General features: G+C 56.2%; 1 protein-coding gene across 4 annotated transcripts in view; it reads right to left on the bottom strand.

The window, feature by feature from the left end:
- UVSSA (UV stimulated scaffold protein A) overlaps positions 1-17,256 on the bottom strand; it is a 62,221-nt gene that overhangs the window by 25,737 nt on the left and 19,228 nt on the right. For 2 of the 4 annotated variants that reach the window (XM_079920541.1, XM_079920540.1), the window contains 5 exons: positions 16,831-16,956; positions 15,963-16,146; positions 15,411-15,534; positions 12,678-12,843; positions 4,718-11,638 (listed from right to left, as the gene is read on the bottom strand). In XM_079920541.1, coding sequence (XP_079776667.1) covers positions 11,545-11,638; positions 12,678-12,843; positions 15,411-15,534; positions 15,963-16,146; positions 16,831-16,956 — 694 coding nt within the window. In that variant the 3' untranslated portion in view covers positions 4,718-11,544. Of the gene's footprint in view, positions 1-4,717; positions 11,639-12,677; positions 12,844-15,410; positions 15,535-15,962; positions 16,147-16,830; positions 16,957-17,256 lie in introns of those variants that run through there. The other 2 variants (XR_013828217.1, XM_079920542.1) reach the window with 2 other exon arrangements.

Below are 17,256 nucleotides of genomic sequence, written 5' to 3'. Positions count from 1 at the left end.
ACTCCGCCTCTGCCTTCCCCGTCAGCTTGGGGCGGGCGTTGCTGAAATTCTCGGAGTATTCTCGCAGCTGGTGGTTACAACCGCCATCCGAATCCTCCACCCAACCTGCGGGCAGCCGGACTGTCCCCGAATCTAACCGGCCGGGGTGCAGAAGGGTGAGGACACCCCTGAGGCCTGGGCCTCCAGGGTGTAGACAGCTGACAGAGGAGCCCCAGAAGGCTCCAGAAGGTTCCAGAGGGCTCTCGGCCTCAAATCATCAGCATTACTGTGCACTTAGCCCAAACAGGATGCCAGGGGCTGCCAAGCAAGAAGCCACAGCCTCCACTTCCAGGAGCTGGGGGGAGAGGCCAGAGGAGGGCAAAACCATCAGGACCTTGCAGGAGCTGGACACCTGTCCCTCAGGGGTCCCCTGCCTCCCCTAAGGCCACCTTGCTGGGCCGGAACCTGCTGGAGCAGAGGGAGAGGTCAGGGAAGGGCAGTGCCCCCGACCCTCCACGAGGCCTGGTCCTGCAGCGTTGTCCACGGTGGGGCAGGAGGGGAGGAGGAGGGAGGGAGTTTCAGACTCCAGACTCGACAGCTCCAGTCTCCTTCCTCTCCCCATCCCGCATCCTGCCCTCACTCACCAAGATCGCCCAGAAACAAAGCGGCCACACCGCTGGACCCTTCAACATCAGTCCCCCGTGGCTCAGGACACGGGGGCAGGGGGCCGTTGGAAGCCATGAGGCAGGGAATCAACGGCCCCCGCCCGCCCGGCTCCACCTCCGGGCTCGCAGACTCAGCCCTGAGCGGATACCACAGCCATGATTGGCCCACGCGCTAGGCATACACTGGGCTGCTCTGAGCACCTGTGCAGGCCCTGCTGCGGGCGCAGGGACGGCACCCTGTCACTTCCCTGGGCCCCTCCAGTCTCTCTTTGGTGCGTGCCTACCACGTGCTGGGCCCTGTGTCAGCCCATCTGAGCCTCCCCACACTCGAGTGGCATCCGAGCTGCGGGTATCTGCACATGGTCACGTGGGAAGAAACAGGCCCTGGCCCCGGCCTGGGTGCCCTTGCCCCTCCTGGAGGTGCCGACAGGCCCAGCTCCCACCTCAGCACCCCCGCTCCCTCTCCTATCAGGTGCTTGGAACCCGCCGCGGACCTGGGGAACTTGGGGGTGCAGGCTCCTCTGGCTGCTTCCCCAGGGACCCTCCAGCTGGCCCTACCACCCTTGCTCCCAATAGGCTATGGGGGGCCCCTGCCTGCCCAGTTCTCAGCTTGGGGTTCCTGAGCTGGAAGCAGAGGGCAGTGGTGGCCCCGCTGGTACCTGATCCCTGTTCCCCCCCATGGTCCCACTTTGTTGTCAGTGCCATGAGGACTGGCACAGCCCCCAGGATCTTCATGTACTCTGGGAAGGCCCTCCTCCAGCCCCTAGGACCAGCCCTGGCCCCAGACAGCATCCACCCCCAATCCCAGAATGGTACTCAAGTAGTTTCCATCACGTGGAAGGAGCAAGCAAGACACAGCCCCTGCAGGTACGAGCCCGGACAAGCACAGGCACCCAGAGCCCTCCCTGGGGGGCTCCCCTCCCCACACTGCCCCCCAGTCTCCTGCCCAGGGACTGTTGAGCCCCACCCTCCTCCCCTCCTTGTGCCCAGCCCACAGCTGGCTGGCTGTGGTCCCTTGCTGTGTGTTAGGCTTTGGTTGCATGAAAGAGAAAAACTGAATGAACAGAAGTTGAAAGGAGATTGTTTATTTTCTCTTGTGTGAGGGAATGCTGGCCTTTGGCAGCCCTGGGCAGCTAGGACACCTTCCCAGGGTCCTTGGAGAGCCAGCTCTGTCCAGCTCTCCACTGCCTCATCCTAGCTGGGCTGGGCCCTCATCCTCATGGACCCATATAGAGGGTGAGGCTCCAGCCATCACATCCACGTTCTAGGCAGCAAACAGGAAGAGAGAAGAGGGGCACAACTGCCTCCTTTTAAGGTGATTTCCAGAAGCCCATGTAACAGCTGCTCACATCTCATTGGCCAGAACTTGGTCACATGACCACTCCTAGCCAAGGGAGTTTGGGAAATGTAGTTTTTCTAGCGGATGCGCTCTCATTCCTGGTAAAAAGGGGAGGGGTTGCGGGGGCTGCTGACAGACCTGCCACCCTTGCAGAGCACCCTAGCAGCTGCACCCGTTTCCCTGCCTGCCTGTCCCACTTAACTTTAACCAGCTTTGTTCCGTTTGGGCGTGTTGGAGACCCTCGGCCTTACCCAGTCACGGCCAAACCCTCAGGGGACACACCTGGACTGCGGCGTGCCCCTGGCCCACTGTGCTCACTTCCCCGCTCAGGAGCCCCAGTGCCCACCGCCCCACCCCCACAGCAGGCTCATGCCACCTGCCCGTCCTGCCGCAGCCCTCCCCTCCCCCTTCAACGGTGGCCCTGCTGCCACCTCATTCCTGCCCCCCCCCACGGTCCCACTTTGGTGTCAGTGCCATGATGACTGGCACAGCCCCAGGACCTCCACCCCTCCTTGCCCGGCTGTACTGGAGTCCAAACACACTCTAGTGTCTCCACCCGACCCGGGATTGCTTCTTCCGGCTGCCTGCAGTGTGGCCTCCTTTCAGAGCCCAAGTTACCAAAAGAGCTGTCTACGCTGCCTTCCCTTCCCCCGCCCATCACACCACCCTCTTGCCCGCCCACAGCCCATCCTGCGCCCTTGCCAGGTCTGCTGCTGCTCCTTCCTGCCGCGGACGCTGCCGATTCCTTCTCAAAGCTCGGGGTGGGGGGGGGACCCATTGTGCCCACCCCTGTCCTGCAGAGGCAAGGATGAGCCCCAAGGGCCAAACCCAGCTCTGCCCCATCTCAGATGTGCCCCCAGCCGCACCTCACTCGCCTCCCAGGACCCAGTGAACTCCCGCTCCGTCCCCCCTACACACAGCAGCTCTCCTGTGGCCCCCTCTCCAGGGCCCCCAGCCCTCCCCAGGCCAGTGGTGCTGGCCCATCACTCAGCCTCCTGTGCCCCTCCCCCCTTCCCACCCCTTGCTCCAGGTCAGCCAGCGTGACCTACCATGTCCCCCATCCCAGGGTGGCACCCAGGTCTCCGTCCTGGGCCACTGAAGTGTCACTCAGCTGAGGGACCTTGCCCAGCCATGTGCGGTTTCCTGGAGGGTGTGATGTTTCCACAGGGAAAGGGCAAGGCTGGACAGACAACTCGGGGCGCCTGGGGGCAGGCAGAGGAGTAGTAGCAGGGAGGGGGTGGGGAGGAATCAAACAGGTCATTCTCAGGGATGCAGGGACTGTCACTCAAGGGGAGGGTGCAGAGCTGAGGCACGCAGGTCCACGGGGTGGCGGGGGGAAGTCCCGTCCATTCCACGGCCACATCCCCTGTAGGCAGGCCGCAATTCCGGGTGCCATGTCCCACCCCATACCAGACAGCCGTGTGGTGGCCCCCTTTGGAGAAGCCCCTGCTGGGCACTGACAGGTTCTCCCTCTGGCGAGGACACAGCTGATGGCAGCTGGGCGCCCATCCCCAGAATAAAGCCAACTTCTCCTGCTTTCTGGGCAGCTGGACGATGCCGTGTGACTCGGTTTGGCCAAGTTGGCATGAGCAGGGTGTATGTTGCTGGAGGGGTTCCCAGGGAGGCTCCTCACAGGAAATGGCTGAGCCCAAGGCACGCACCCCTACCCCCCTTCTGCAGACCCAGTGATGGCTGGAGCTCCAGCAGCCACCTTGGGCCAAGAGGTAGCCTTGGGGATGCAGGCCCTGTACGCTGACACTGGGAAGGGATGGGGGCCAGTGGCTCCGTGCGGCCTCCTCCCCAGCCTGGGCACCACCTTAGGACAGAAGCACATTTAAAGCCTGCGTTCACAAGCCACTGTCACGCAGGAGTTTTCCATTCTGTGCAGCCGGCTCTGACTGCCGCTGTAACAGCCCTGCCAGTCCTCCCTCCTGCCGTCCCTCTGCCGCTCCCTGGGCCGGCCCAGCCAGTCTGCCTTGGACCAGGGCACAGCACCTTCCCACCCCGCACCCCACGGCAGCCCCCGTGGTCCCAGGCTGGAGCCGGAGCCCTCAGCGCCGCACGAGCCCTCAGCGCCGCACGAGGACCCGCTCCCACCAGCCCTGTCCGCACTGCCCCACACCACCCGCGCTGACAGGGACTCCCCACTCACTGCTCCCGCCCTCCTGACGAGAACCTGCCTAGCCCAAACGCCAGCACCGACACCCCCTGCTACACGGCTTGAGAGGCCCTGGGACCCCACCCCCCCAGGCAGTCCCACTCTTGCTTGCCAGGTCCTCACTGGAGTGCCGCTCTCCCACATGCAGGTGGGCTCCTCGAGGCACTCGGGGTGTAGCCTTCCCCTGCTGGCTCCAAACCCACCTACTGCCCAGGCTGTCCCCGGCCCCCCTGCCCCGCCCTGACTCACGGGGTCCCAAGAAGCACGTGACAAGACAGGTGGGGGGGGCACTGGGGGCACCAAGGGAGGGGGTGCAGCTTCCTCTGCTTCCGCTGGGGCCTCTGAGGAAAGTGGGACCCACCCAGGACCCCCTCAGCACCAAGTCACTGCTTGGGGGCCCTGGGCTCAGAGTGGTGGAGCCTGCTCCCCGAGGTACCGTCCACTGGGCCCCACCGGCCAGGAGGGCCAGCCCAGCTCCCACTGCTGCTCCCCCAGCCAGAAACACATGGACCTGTGGGTCTGTCTTAATAAACACTCGTGGCGATTCTTTAAAAGATACGATGCAAAGAGCCCCAGTCACCGATCAGTCATGAATTAAACTTTATAGAAACACTAGTTATGTAACTTCACCTGAAGTTATACAACAGAGAACAGAAACACAAGAGGCTTTGACATAGGCATGTACTACCAAGGCACAGTAAGTACAACAGTATGATGAGATGTAAACAGGCAGACGAGTTGATGAGCTAGAACAAAGTTCAGAAATAGAACCACTGTACGCAGGGACTTCAATAAATGATAAAGGCAGTATTTTAAATCTGCAAAAACAAATTAATTCATCACTGGTGTTGGGACACCTGGATGGGTATTTAAAATAAAAAACTGAATTTCCAGAGCCATATTTTATATCAGACTAAATGTTAAGTAGATCAGTGACTTAAACATGAAAATGCAACCTATAAAAGTACTAGAAGAAAAGATGGAAGAATTTTTTGGTACAATCTTTGAGTGGGGAAGGAATACAAAAGCAGAAGCCATGAAAAGTTGGTTAAATTCATCTGCATAAAAAATCTACATGGCGAAAACAACATAAGCAAAGTCAGAGATAAAATGAGGAAACATTCGTGACTCACCATGTACAGCTCGTTACTGAATAAAGAGCTCCCACAGCTTAATAAGAAACCAATAAGCTAACAGAAAAATGGGCAGAGGGTATGGAATACAATTCACACAAAAGGATAAACAATGAATGCTTTAACATTATGAAAAATGCTTGCTCTCACTCCTAAGAGAAACGTCAATTAAAACTATAACACGCTACTTTCTCATGGAGCAAAGACCAAAACATTCATGAAGTGAGAGCCAAGGCAGAGTCAGCAACCGGCTGGCAGAGCGCTGAAGGTGTGCCCAACACAGACACACGCACACACAGCTAGTCGGGAAACCACCAGACTCACTGGATCAAAGCATTTAAGGAAATCTCTGTCCAATCATTAGCTAATCACTAAGCTGCCTTGAAGATACGTCCACAGGTCCAGTCTGAGACACAGTAAAAAGAACGAAGAAAACTGAACAGGCCTCAGAGGCCAATGGATACCATCAACCAAGTGTGTATACATGATGGAGAGGAGAGGAGAGAGGGAACAGGACAGAAAGAATCTCAGGAGAAACAGTGGCCAAGTTTGATGCGAAACAATCTCTACAACCAAGAAGCTCAGCAAATTCCAAGCAGGACACACACAGAGAGACCCTAACTAGACACTTCGTGGTTAAAACGGAGCATAAAGACAAACAGCATCTTGAAAGTAGCAATTACAAACCCAACTCGTGTTCAAGGCTTCTTTCCAGACTAACAGCTAGCTTCTCTCCAGAAACCCTGCAGCCCACGAGGTTGTGGGATGACTTGCAAGAGGGCTTCCCTGGTGGCGCAGTGGTTGAGAGTCCGCCTGCCGATGCAGCGGACGCGGGTTCGTGCCCCGGTCCGGGAGAATTCCACGTGCTGCGGAGCGGCTGGGCCCATGAGCCATGGCCGCTGAGCCTGCGCGTCCGGAGCCTGTGCTCCGCAACGGGAGAGGCCACAGCGGTGAGAGGCCCGCGTACCGCCAAAAAAAAAAAAAAAAAAAAAGTGTTGCAAGAAAAAGACTGTTAAACCAAGAATTCTACATCCAGCAAAACTATTCCTCAAAACGAAGGAGAAATGAAGACATTCCCAGAGAGACAAAAATGAAAAGACTTCACTGCTAGCAGACCTGCCCTACAAGAGACACTGAAGGGAGTGCTTCAGGTTGAAGTGAAAGATACCAGATTCAAATCCTCAAAGAGAAATTAGGGCACTGGGAAAGGGAACTACAGAGCCAGATAAAAGACAGCATAAATGTGCTTGTGCTTGTAAAGCTTTTCTTTTCCTACCTGATTTAAAAGACAACTACATAAAGCAATAATTACAAAGCTATGTTGATGGGCTTACAATCTACTAAGATGCAATTTGTATGACAAAAACAGCAGAAAAGAGCTGGAAGGAAACAGAGCTCTAATGGAGCAGTTTTTGTACATTACTGAAATTAAGTTGTTATTAATCCAAACTAGATTGTATTCAGTTGTTCATTGTAATCCTCAAAGCAACCACTGAAAAAAATTACTTAAAAAACAGTGGTAGAGACACAAGGGAATTAAAGTATTACAAGGGAATTAAACAGCCATTTAACACACAAGAAAAAAAGGTAACAGAGGAAGAAAGATTTAAAAAGATATGTAGAAAAACAGAAAAACGGCAGACATAAATCTTACCTTATCAGCAATTACATTAAAGGTAAGTAGATTAAACACTCCACTCAAGCAGCAGAGACTTGGTAGAACAGATATAAAAACATGATCAAATATATGCTGTCCATAAGACTTGAGATTCAGAGATATGATGCAAGTGAAAGGCTGGAAAAGGATATACCATGCAAACAACCAGAAGCTACGCTAACTCACACAAAAGACACCTTAAGGCAAAAACTGGTACTAGAGACAGAGAAGGCTGTGCTGTGAAGGGTCAGCCCATCGGGAAGAAATAAGAAGTATAAACATACATGCACTTAACAGAGCCCTAAACTACACAAAGCAGAAACTGACAGAGAGGGAGGAACAGACAATCAAACAACAACAGCTGGAGATGTCAATACCCCACTTTCAATAACGGATTTCACTGCTGGGGTAAAGATCAACAAGGAAAAGGAGACTTAAACAGTACTAGAAACCAGCTATAGACCTGACAGAACACCCATCAGCAGCAGAATACTCATCTTCTCAGCTGCACATAAAACACTCTCCAGGATAGATCAGAAGTCTCAAATGTTAAAGAACTGAAAGCACACAAAACGTGTTCTTTGGCTACACAGAATGACATGAGAAATCAAATAACAGAAGGAAGTTTGGGAAGTTCACAAGGATGTGGAAATTAAAGGACCAACTCCTAAATAAACAGTGGGTAAAGTAAGAGATCACAAGAGAAGTTAGTAAATACTTTTGAGATAAAGATGGACACACAACATACCAAAACGTACGGGATGAAGCTAAAGCAGTACTTAGATGGAAATCCATACCTGTAAACACCTACGTTACAAAGAAGACAGGGCTCAAGTCAATAAGCTAAACTTCCACTTAAGAAACTAGAAAAAGAATGAAAACTACTAAACACAAAGCAACGCAATGGAAATAATAAACATTAGAGTGGAAATTAAGTAAAAAATGAAAAATAATAGAGAAAAACAACTTTGAATAGATCAGTAAAACTGATAACCCTCTAGCTAGACTAACCAAGAAAATTAATGAGAGAAGACTCAGATTTCTAAAATCAGGAATGATAGAAGAGACATTACTATCAACCTTACAGAAATAAAAATGACTATAAAGTAATGCTATGAACAACTGTTATGTCAACAAACGATAACAAATACCCTAGATGAAATGGACAAATTCCTAGAAATATACAGACTACTGAAACTGACCACGTGGGATTTATCCCATGAATGCAAGTGCGGTTCAACATATGAAAAACAATGTAACACACCATACGAAAAGAATAAAGGACCAAAACCACACGATCATTTCAATAGATGTAGAAAGTGCATTTGACAAAAACTCAACTCCCTTCACGACAAAAACACTCAACAAACTAAGAACATAAGGAAACTTCCTCAACCTGATACAAGGCCATCTACAAAAAAACCAGCTACCATTACATTCGATGGTAAAAGACTGAAAGCTTTTCCTCTCAGATCAGGGACAAGACGAGGATGTCTGCTCTCTCCAGTTCTATCTGGCACTGTGCTGAGGCTCTAGCCAGAGCACCCAGGCAAGACAAAGAAATAAAAGAAATCCAAATTGCAAAGAAAGAAATACAACCTTCTCTTGCAGATGACATGAGAGTGTGTATAGAAAATCCTAAGAAACCTACACACACATACAACTATTAAACTAATAAGTGAGTTCAGCAAGGTTTCAGGATATAAGACCAACATAAGAAAAGTAGTTGTATTTCTAGGCATTAGCAATGAACAATCCAAAAATGACATTCAGAGAACAGCTGCATTTATGACGACATCAAACAGGATAAAACATTTAAGAATAAATTTAACAAAATAAATACAAAACTTGTACACTGCAAACTGCAAAACACGGAGAAAATATAAAGAAAACCTAAACAAATGAAGATATTCTAAGTTCACTAATTAGAAAATTTAGGATTAAAATGACATTACACGTGGCCCTTGAACGTCTCAGGGTTTCGGCGAGCCTACCGAGCCTACCCTCCATGCAGTCAGAAATCCACGTGTACCGCACCCTCAGCCCCTGCGCCTGTGGTTCTCCTCCAAGGAGTCAACCAGCCATGGCTCATGTGGCCCTGCAGTGTTTACTGCTGAAAAAGTCCTTGCGTAAGTGGACCTGTGTACTTCAGACCCGTGGTTTTCAAAGGTCAGCTATGCTTTCCACAGTGATCTCTAGGGTCGACACAATCCCTAAAATCTCAGATGCCCTTCTTTTTTTTGGTGGCACGAATTCATTCATTCATTCGATCATTCATTTATTTGTGAGATTCCATTACTCTCTGTTTTTAGCAAGAGCGACAGACACATGAGGTGGCTCAAAAATTTGTTTGGAAACGCAAAAGACCCAGAATGGCCAAAACAATGTTTAAAAAGAACAAAGTTGGAGGATTTCGAAACTTACCACAAAGCTACATTAATCAAGACATTGTAGCAGTAGCATAGGATTTATAGGTCAAGGGAATAGAAGTGAGAGTCCAGAAGTGAATTCACACATTTATTGTCAATTGATGATCAAGAAAAGTGCACACAATTCAACGGAAGAAAGAATAACCTTTTCGACAAATGATGCTGAGACAACTGAAGAGCCACATGAATGAAGCACAGACAAAAATTAACTCAAAATGGGGCTCCCTGGTGGCGCAGGGGTTAAGAATCCGCCTGCCAGTGCAGGGGACACAGGTTCGAGCCCTGGTCCGGGAAGATCCCACGTGCCACGGAGCAACTAAGCCCGTGTGCCACAGCTACCGAGCCTGCACTATAGAGCCCACGAGCCACAACTACCGAGCCTACGCTCTAGAGCCTGAGAGCCACAACTACTGAAGCCCGAGTGCCTAGAGCCTGTGCTCCGCAACAAGAGAAGCCACCACAATGAGAAGCCCGCGCACTGCAATGACGAATAGCCCCCGCTCGCCCCAACTAGAGAAAGCCCATGTGCAGCAACAAAGACCCGACGCAGCCAAAAATAAATAAATAAAAGGTAAATAAAATTAAAAAAAAAATTAACTCAAAATGGACCAAAGACCTAAAATGAACAACTACATCTTAAAACTCCTAGAAGAAAACATAAGAGTATATGTTCATGACCTCAGAGTAAGCAACAGCTGCGTGGATATGACACCAAAATCCCAAGTTACAAAAGGAAAAATAGATACATTGGGTGTCATCCAAATTCAGAATTTTTGTGTTTCAAGGAATACCATCAAGAAAGGGAAAACACAGAATGGGAGAAAATATTTGCAAATCATATAAGGATCTAGTATCCAGAATATATAAATTACTCTTACAACTAAAAACAACAATTCAATTTAAAATGGGCAAAGGATCTAGATGTTTCACCAAAGAAAATACACAAATGGCCAATAAGTACATGAAAAGATGTTCAATATCCTTAGTCAAATCAAACCACAATGATACGCCACTCCACACCAAGATGGCTAAAATTAAAAAGACTGATAAAAGCAAATGTTGGCAAGAACATGGAGAAACGAGAACCCTAATATACTGCTGGTGGGGACAGAAAACGGTGCAGCGGCTTTGGAAAATGTTTTGGCAATTCAATCAATAAGTTAAACACAGAGTGACCACGTGACCCAGCCACTCCACTTCTAGGTATAAACCCAAAAGGAATGAAAATATACGCCCACACAAAAACTTGTACACAAATGGTCATAGCAACATCATGCATAATAACCCCGAAGTGCAGACAACCCGAGTGTCCACGATGAACGGATCAACAAAGTGCAGTACGTTCATACAGTGGTGAGTTATCCGGTCATAAAAAGCAATGAAGCACGGACAGAGGCCCCAGCAGGGAAGAACCCAGAAAACTGTGCTAAGTGAAGGCAGCCAGACACAAAGGGCCACAGGCTGCTATGACTCCATTCACAGGAAACGTCCAGCAAAGGCAAATCCAGAAGCAGGAGACCAGAGGGGGCCGGGGCTGGGGGAGCAGGGTTTCTTTGAGGGTGATGAAAAGTTCTGGAAGTAGACAGTGGTGGAGACTGTACGACACTGTGGGTGTATTTAACGCCACCGAACTGTACGCTTTAAAGGCATGAGCGTTACAGTACGTGAGTTACGTCTCAATAAGGTTGATTTTAGAAGAACCAAGAGTGAGGTAGTTCCCTGGATTCCGACGTGGAACCACCACCAGCAGGCCTATGAGCTGGAAACGCCGAGAGCAAACAGCTGGCTCCCCTTCGTGTCAACGTGAAATGTGGGTTTTCCTCCGAGGCGGAGAAGGCTGGGGGGCAGGGCTGGAGGCTGCGCACTCGTCTTGGACGTTGAGCGACCCTGAATCACACCACAAAGGGCACAGGCTGTACAAGACACCCACCTGTGGACACGGTTACCCGAGTTCATCCCGGGCTACTAGGCAGTCAGACCCATAAGCGATGGCCGTGGTCCCCCGCAGCAGGGGAGAGGCCACACCTCTGGGGCACTTGAAGCAGAAAGTGCACCTTTTCTTCACGTTAAATACACACTATAATTGTGGCTGTTGTTATAGCCCAGACCCGGGTCTGCCTTCCCATCCTAGCTCATCAGCAGAAGAAGAGGAGCTGACGATCACAGTGGACCCGGCCTGGCGCTCTAATTCAGCGCGTAGTTAAACTGGTTTGCAAACTTCTCATGCTTCTTCTGGTCCATCTGGTTCATGGCTGTGACCACCCTCTGCACAGCGGCCCTGCAGGGAAAGCACAGCGAGACGTGATCAGGGAGGCACCGGTCAGGACTCCGGGCTGCTCACTGCAGCCTGGCTGGGTTCAGGCACGGGTCCTGGGCCGACTGCCCGTCCGCTCCCTACGGACGGGCGACACAGCTCGGAAATAGCTAGAGCTTCCCCGTCCAGAGCCGGACACCACAGTGAATGGCTCTGCCCCCGAACATGGCCTTGGCCGCGTCCTGGCACCTCTCCCGTCGCTCCCTGAGCCCTGAAGGCTGCTCCCAGGATCCCCAATTCTGCCAGCACCAGGGTGCACCCCAGAACGAGGGCGCAGCCTGCCCAGCAACCGAGCAGGAAGCAGCGTGTGGGCAGAGGCGGTCAAGACACGCTGGATCCACTCAGCCCAGCTTGCTTTCACCCCACTGTGCACAGAGCTCGACATCTGGCGAGGAACACACGTCTCACGGCCAGCCTGGCTGCCGTGACGAGGTAGCGCCTCTGCCTGGGAGGAAGCCGCTGGGGCCTGGCAGCGAGGAGGCCCAGACACGGGCACCACTCCAGGGATCAGGCACGACCTCCCTCACAGATCACAGAGGCTCCGGCCACAGCTCCCAGCCCCTCGGAGGACGCCCCCGGGCCCCGCTCCTCCGGGCGCCAGCACCCACGGCACCACCCCCCTGGCTGAGCCACGGGGAGCCAGCCTCGTGCCCGGAGCCCGGGGGCCGAGCCCTCCCCTGGATGCAGACGCAAAGGCAGGCTGGCGGTGAGGAGCCGTGGGCATTCCGCGGGGTGCTCAGGAAGCTGCCCTCCTGCTCACCCGACTTGGGCAGGGCCCTGGCGCCGCCTCCTCTGCCCAGGGTGGACGGCGCCCATGGGGCCTGGGCGCAGACACCCTCGTGCCTTCTAGGGCACCTAGCAGCGCCGCAAGGAGCGCCTCTGGCCGCCAGAGCGGTGGGGTGGGGGGCGGGCGGTGGGGGCGCGGGCTGGCGGCCTTCTCCACTCTCACCACCAGCGACACCGGGCCTGGGGCGGAGTGCGGGACCCCGCGAGGAGCTCTTACTTGGCGAAGACCTTCTTGGCGATGCGTGCACGCGCTGTGTCCGCCTGCCGCTTGAGGTCGGTGAGGCCGGACCGCCGCCGCCTGCCCTTCCCACCGGGCCTGGATGAGCCAAGATGCACCCCAGTGGCTGCCTCCACGTCCCTCATGAGCTCAGGGTCCTGCCAGGCTGCAAACACACCCGACACTGCAGAAAACTCCCGGCACCGACCTCACCTGAGCCCCAGGCCCTCCCTGACACGGGGGCAGGGAGGGCCACCGGCTGCCCAAGGAGTGGGCGCAAGTCCCCGTAGGCCAAGGTGGGCGCCTCCACTGGCCCCTGAGGCAGGAAGGCAACCGAGGCCGGTGGCCAGGGGCAGTGCCACGCGCAGGCTGCTTCCGCCTCCAGGCTGACGGTGCCCCGCCAGAACCCAGGCGTGGCCTCCGGACCCGTGTGCTGGCCAGAGGGTGTGCACAGCAGGGTGGCCACGGCCTCTTTACTGGTCCAAAGAGAACTTGGCCCCAGGCCCCAGCGATGAGGGTGTCGGTTCAGGCAGGCGGCCCTGCTCCTCCCGCCACGGCCCAGGCCCTTCGGGTCAGAAGATGGTGCTCCGCGGGGAAACAACCGTCACCCAGCCCCAAGGCCTAGTCTCACCAGACCCGGCTGCAACAGAGACAGGTGAGTGTGCCTGTTCGCCAAGACGGGAAACGTTAACTGTCTAGATGGGGGGCTCCCAACGCAGCAGGCCCAGGCATCGGAGTCAGAGGCCCGCGTCCCAACTCCACCCACCACTGCCCTGGCAGCGACTTCTGCCTCGGTCTCCGTCCGCTGGGTCGGGGGCAGGGCTGGGTCGCGTGCAGGTCCCTGAGATGCAGGCTCGGGAAGGCCACCCTGGTCAGGAGTGTGACAGCACAGCTCCCCAACGTGCCCAGACCTACGGACCCAGGCCCTGGCTGGCAGAAGGGGGCTGGACACCCCAAACCCCGATGGCGCCCACCAGGCAAACAAGAGCCCCATGGGGGGCTGCGGCAGAGGGGCCGGGTGGCAGGCAGGGCACGTCCAGTGGGGGGAGAAGCCACGCGCCCAGACAGATAGCGAGGCCTCCCCGAGTTGATTTTTGAAGTGAAGGAATATGGGGCGGCCCAATCCAGATACAGGAACGATTAATCCAAGATTAAGGAAAACTGTCCAAACAGTTTATCTCCCAGAACGAGAAGGCGTCACAGTTTAGGAACCCGGTGAATGGAGCAATTGTTTAAACACAACAGAAAAACGCCGGCACCCAGTAGAGACGGAATGAGCATCTCAGTAAAATGAAGGAGCAATTTAAAAGCCTTTGAAAAAAATCAATAAGAGCCAGGCCGCGGCCGTCCTGCGCGCTGATGGGCCCTGGAGCTCCGCGCGCATTGTCACCGAGGTTAGCGCCGGGAAAAGAAAACTGCCCGGCGTGTGAGGGAGGCGGGGATCGATACTGTAGTTAGTAAAGAGATGCTATTTCACATCTGACTGGCCAGCGCGGGCCCGCGGCCCCGGCCTGATACCTGTTGTTAACAAGTCACCGAGGGCTGCAGAACCCGATACTCTTCAGGGCTGACACAAAAATAGGCACTTAATTTGCTCCCGAGTGGGCCACCAGGGAAGGCCTCGCTTGCGGATTAATGGGTCAGGGCCCCTCCGCGCCGCCCTCCAGGGCTCCAGGCGCCAACCCTGGGTGTGAGGCCGAAATCTAACATTTGTCTCTCGTGACAAAGGGAAAAACCCTGCGAAAGAGGACACACGGCCCAGCTGAAACCCACACTAGCACCACCCCTACAGACACAGCCGCCTTCTGCCTCGGGGCTCTGCGCTGTGGGCCTGGCCTTTCTTTTAAGGAAAGGGGCCCAAGGCGGGACGGCCTCCAGACCCCAGCCCAGATCTGACAAACCACGGGATGTCGACACCGGTCAGGGCCGCACCGTTGGGCCCACCACCCCCACCCCAAGTGTGCTCGGGTGCTGCCCTGCCCAGGACGCCGCTTCTGCGGGTCACCATCCTGCCCGGCTGTTCAGGGGCCTCTGGGGGCCAGGCAGCCGCCACCCCGCGGCTCGTGCCAGAACACAGCGCCGGCTCACGTGCCAGGATGACATGAGCTCCCCGAACGGCGGAGAACAGCGTCTCGGTGGCTTTGGCAACAGGCCTACAGGCCGGAAAATGGGGGCCCTGAGTAGGACCCCAAGAGAGCGCTCCAGGCTCAGAGGCTCAGCAAGGATGCCTGGGACCACCGGGCAGGACCCTCACCTTCTGCCCACACACGCGCACACACAGTCCACGTGCACGCAAATCACACACCGCACACACCGCAGCCCTCCTGCCCGGCCCCTCGTGCACGGCTCTGCAAGACAGCAGGTGACGGAGGGGGGCAGCTGGCGTCCTGGAGGCAGCTCGGGGCTCAGCCAATTAACTTTTCATGCCTTGGTTTTTCCATTTGCTTAAAAACAGGCTTAAGAACCCAGAACCCAAACCAACGATGACAAGGTGGTTTCCGGCCGTGGGCGTGTCCACGGCGCCCGTCAGGAGCCGCGTGAAACGCGGCCAGGCTGGTGCTCAGTGCTCTGCTGGCCCCGAGGACAGCGTGTCCCGGCCACGCTTGCCAGTTATGACTGAGTGGGAGGCGGCAGGCGACCACACGTGGCAACCACGGGCCACCCTGTCGGCTGCCAGGGTCCAGGGCGCCCCCCCCACGCCGTGGCTGCCGCTACCCTGTCCCCCGGACCTACCTGGGCGCCCCCCCGGCCTCTGCAGCTGCTGCTTCTGCTTCTGCTTCTGCTCGCGGGCCCTGTCCTCCGGATGGAGGGGCCGTCCCGTGTCATCTCTCGGGATGATCTTCCCGTGGAAAGGGCACTGAGGCAGAGAACGGAGCAATTCTGAGGCGGGAGCGGGCCACTGGCCATCCCTACCTTCACGGCTCCCGGGGCCGGCCGGTCCACACCACCCTCTGCTCACACACCCCTCAAAGGAGGGGCCCTCGGGCACAGCCGCGACACAGCCAGGCAGCGGATGGAGATCTGGTGTCAGTCTGGCCAAAGCCCCGCCTGGCGCACAGTGCCGCCTCCGTGGACCCCCGGCCCAGCACAGAGCGTGCTCAGGAGACACACGTGGGCAGGGACACAGGAGCCAGGGCAGAGCAACCCAGCCCTGTGCCCGCGTGTCAGACCACCCACCCAGGGGAAGGTCCTGGCACCAGCAGCCTGGAGCCCAGCGCCCCCTCCGGCCCCATCCTGGCCTGGCCGAGGTGGCCACCCCACTGCCCAGCCGCCCACCCTCCTCACCTTCAGGCGGTCTTGGCGCTCGCAGAGCCGGCCGTCGGGCCGGGGGGCACGGCACCGGTGCTGCACGGGCTCAAATCGCCCCGCAAAGGTGATTTGGCGGCTCCGGAGAGACTCAGAGACAGCGGCACTCTCTACTTCCGCGTCCACCTCGCGGGGCTTCCAGAAGCGGTGCTCCGAGTCGGACCTGCACACGGACCAGACGCTCAGCGCCGTCACGGGGTGGCCACCACAGCACCCGCAGCAAGGCCGGCCTGGGCGGCTGAGCAGGGGGCACCCCTGGGCTTGTGAGCCCGTTCGGGACGAGTAGAGACGCTGAGTACGGTGGGGGCACCGCCAGGCACCCCACCCCGGTGGCCCGCCTCCCTAGCCTGGCCTGGACCCGGGGCAGGGGCTCCCTGACGGAGGTTAACAGAGGACAGATCCGCCCACCCCCACCCCCACGCCCACGCCCACTCCGGAGAGAAAGCGTCCAGCGCAGCAACGGGGGCGGCTTCCCAGAAACTCTCTGCGGAGCCCCAGGCCGGGCCCGCGGAGATCCGAGTCAGAGGACCAGAGGGCGGTCATGACGAGGGCCTGAGCAGAGAGCCTGGAGCAGTCCTAGGCAGACAAGCCTCATGCTGTCTGCCATGATGCCCAACCATCAGGGCAGACAACAGGGAACGTCCCCCCAGGGAGGAACAAGGAGGTTCAAAGGAGGTCCACAGGCCTCTGGGCGGGGCTGTACGACCCCGGGTAGGCACCATGCCTACGAGAGCCCGAGAGCTGCGCTTGGCGGGACGCGTGAGGGCCTGCGCGGCAGAGCCGGGCCCTGCGCCCAGGCCGGGGGCAGAATGGGTGCCCACAGGACCCACGGGACGCCCGCGCTCACTTGAGGATCTTCCCAGCCATCGGCTCCTCTCGGCCCCAGTAGCACAAGTCCACCCCGAAGGGCACGACAGGTGCCCGGGCCCGCTCTGCCGCCAGCTTCTTGGCCTCCTCTGGACCCAGCGGCACCCTGGAGACAGCAGAGGAGTCGTCAGTGCTGTGCCGCCGGGAGCCGGCCTCGGCCACCTGCCTCTCCGCATCCCCCGGAGCTCCCGGTCACACACCTGGGCTGCGACCTTTGCCACCTCGGGCCTGGAACCCAGGGCAGCCACTGAAGCCCTACGAAAAGGCTGGCCACCCCAAGACCACACTGGGAGCTGGCCTCAGATCTGCGGTCCTCACGGTGGGCCCAGGGGTGTCCTGACGCCTGACTCCTTGAACCCCAGAGCCCTGGCCCACTCCCATGGCCTGGCCTACACACCAGTGCTGA

Source organism: Stenella coeruleoalba (genome assembly GCF_951394435.1).
Source record: "Stenella coeruleoalba genome assembly, chromosome: 4".
NCBI classification, from domain to species: domain Eukaryota; kingdom Metazoa; phylum Chordata; class Mammalia; order Artiodactyla; family Delphinidae; genus Stenella; species Stenella coeruleoalba.
Note: the sequence above shows the minus strand (reverse complement) of the source record. Positions and strands in the feature narration are given on the sequence as shown.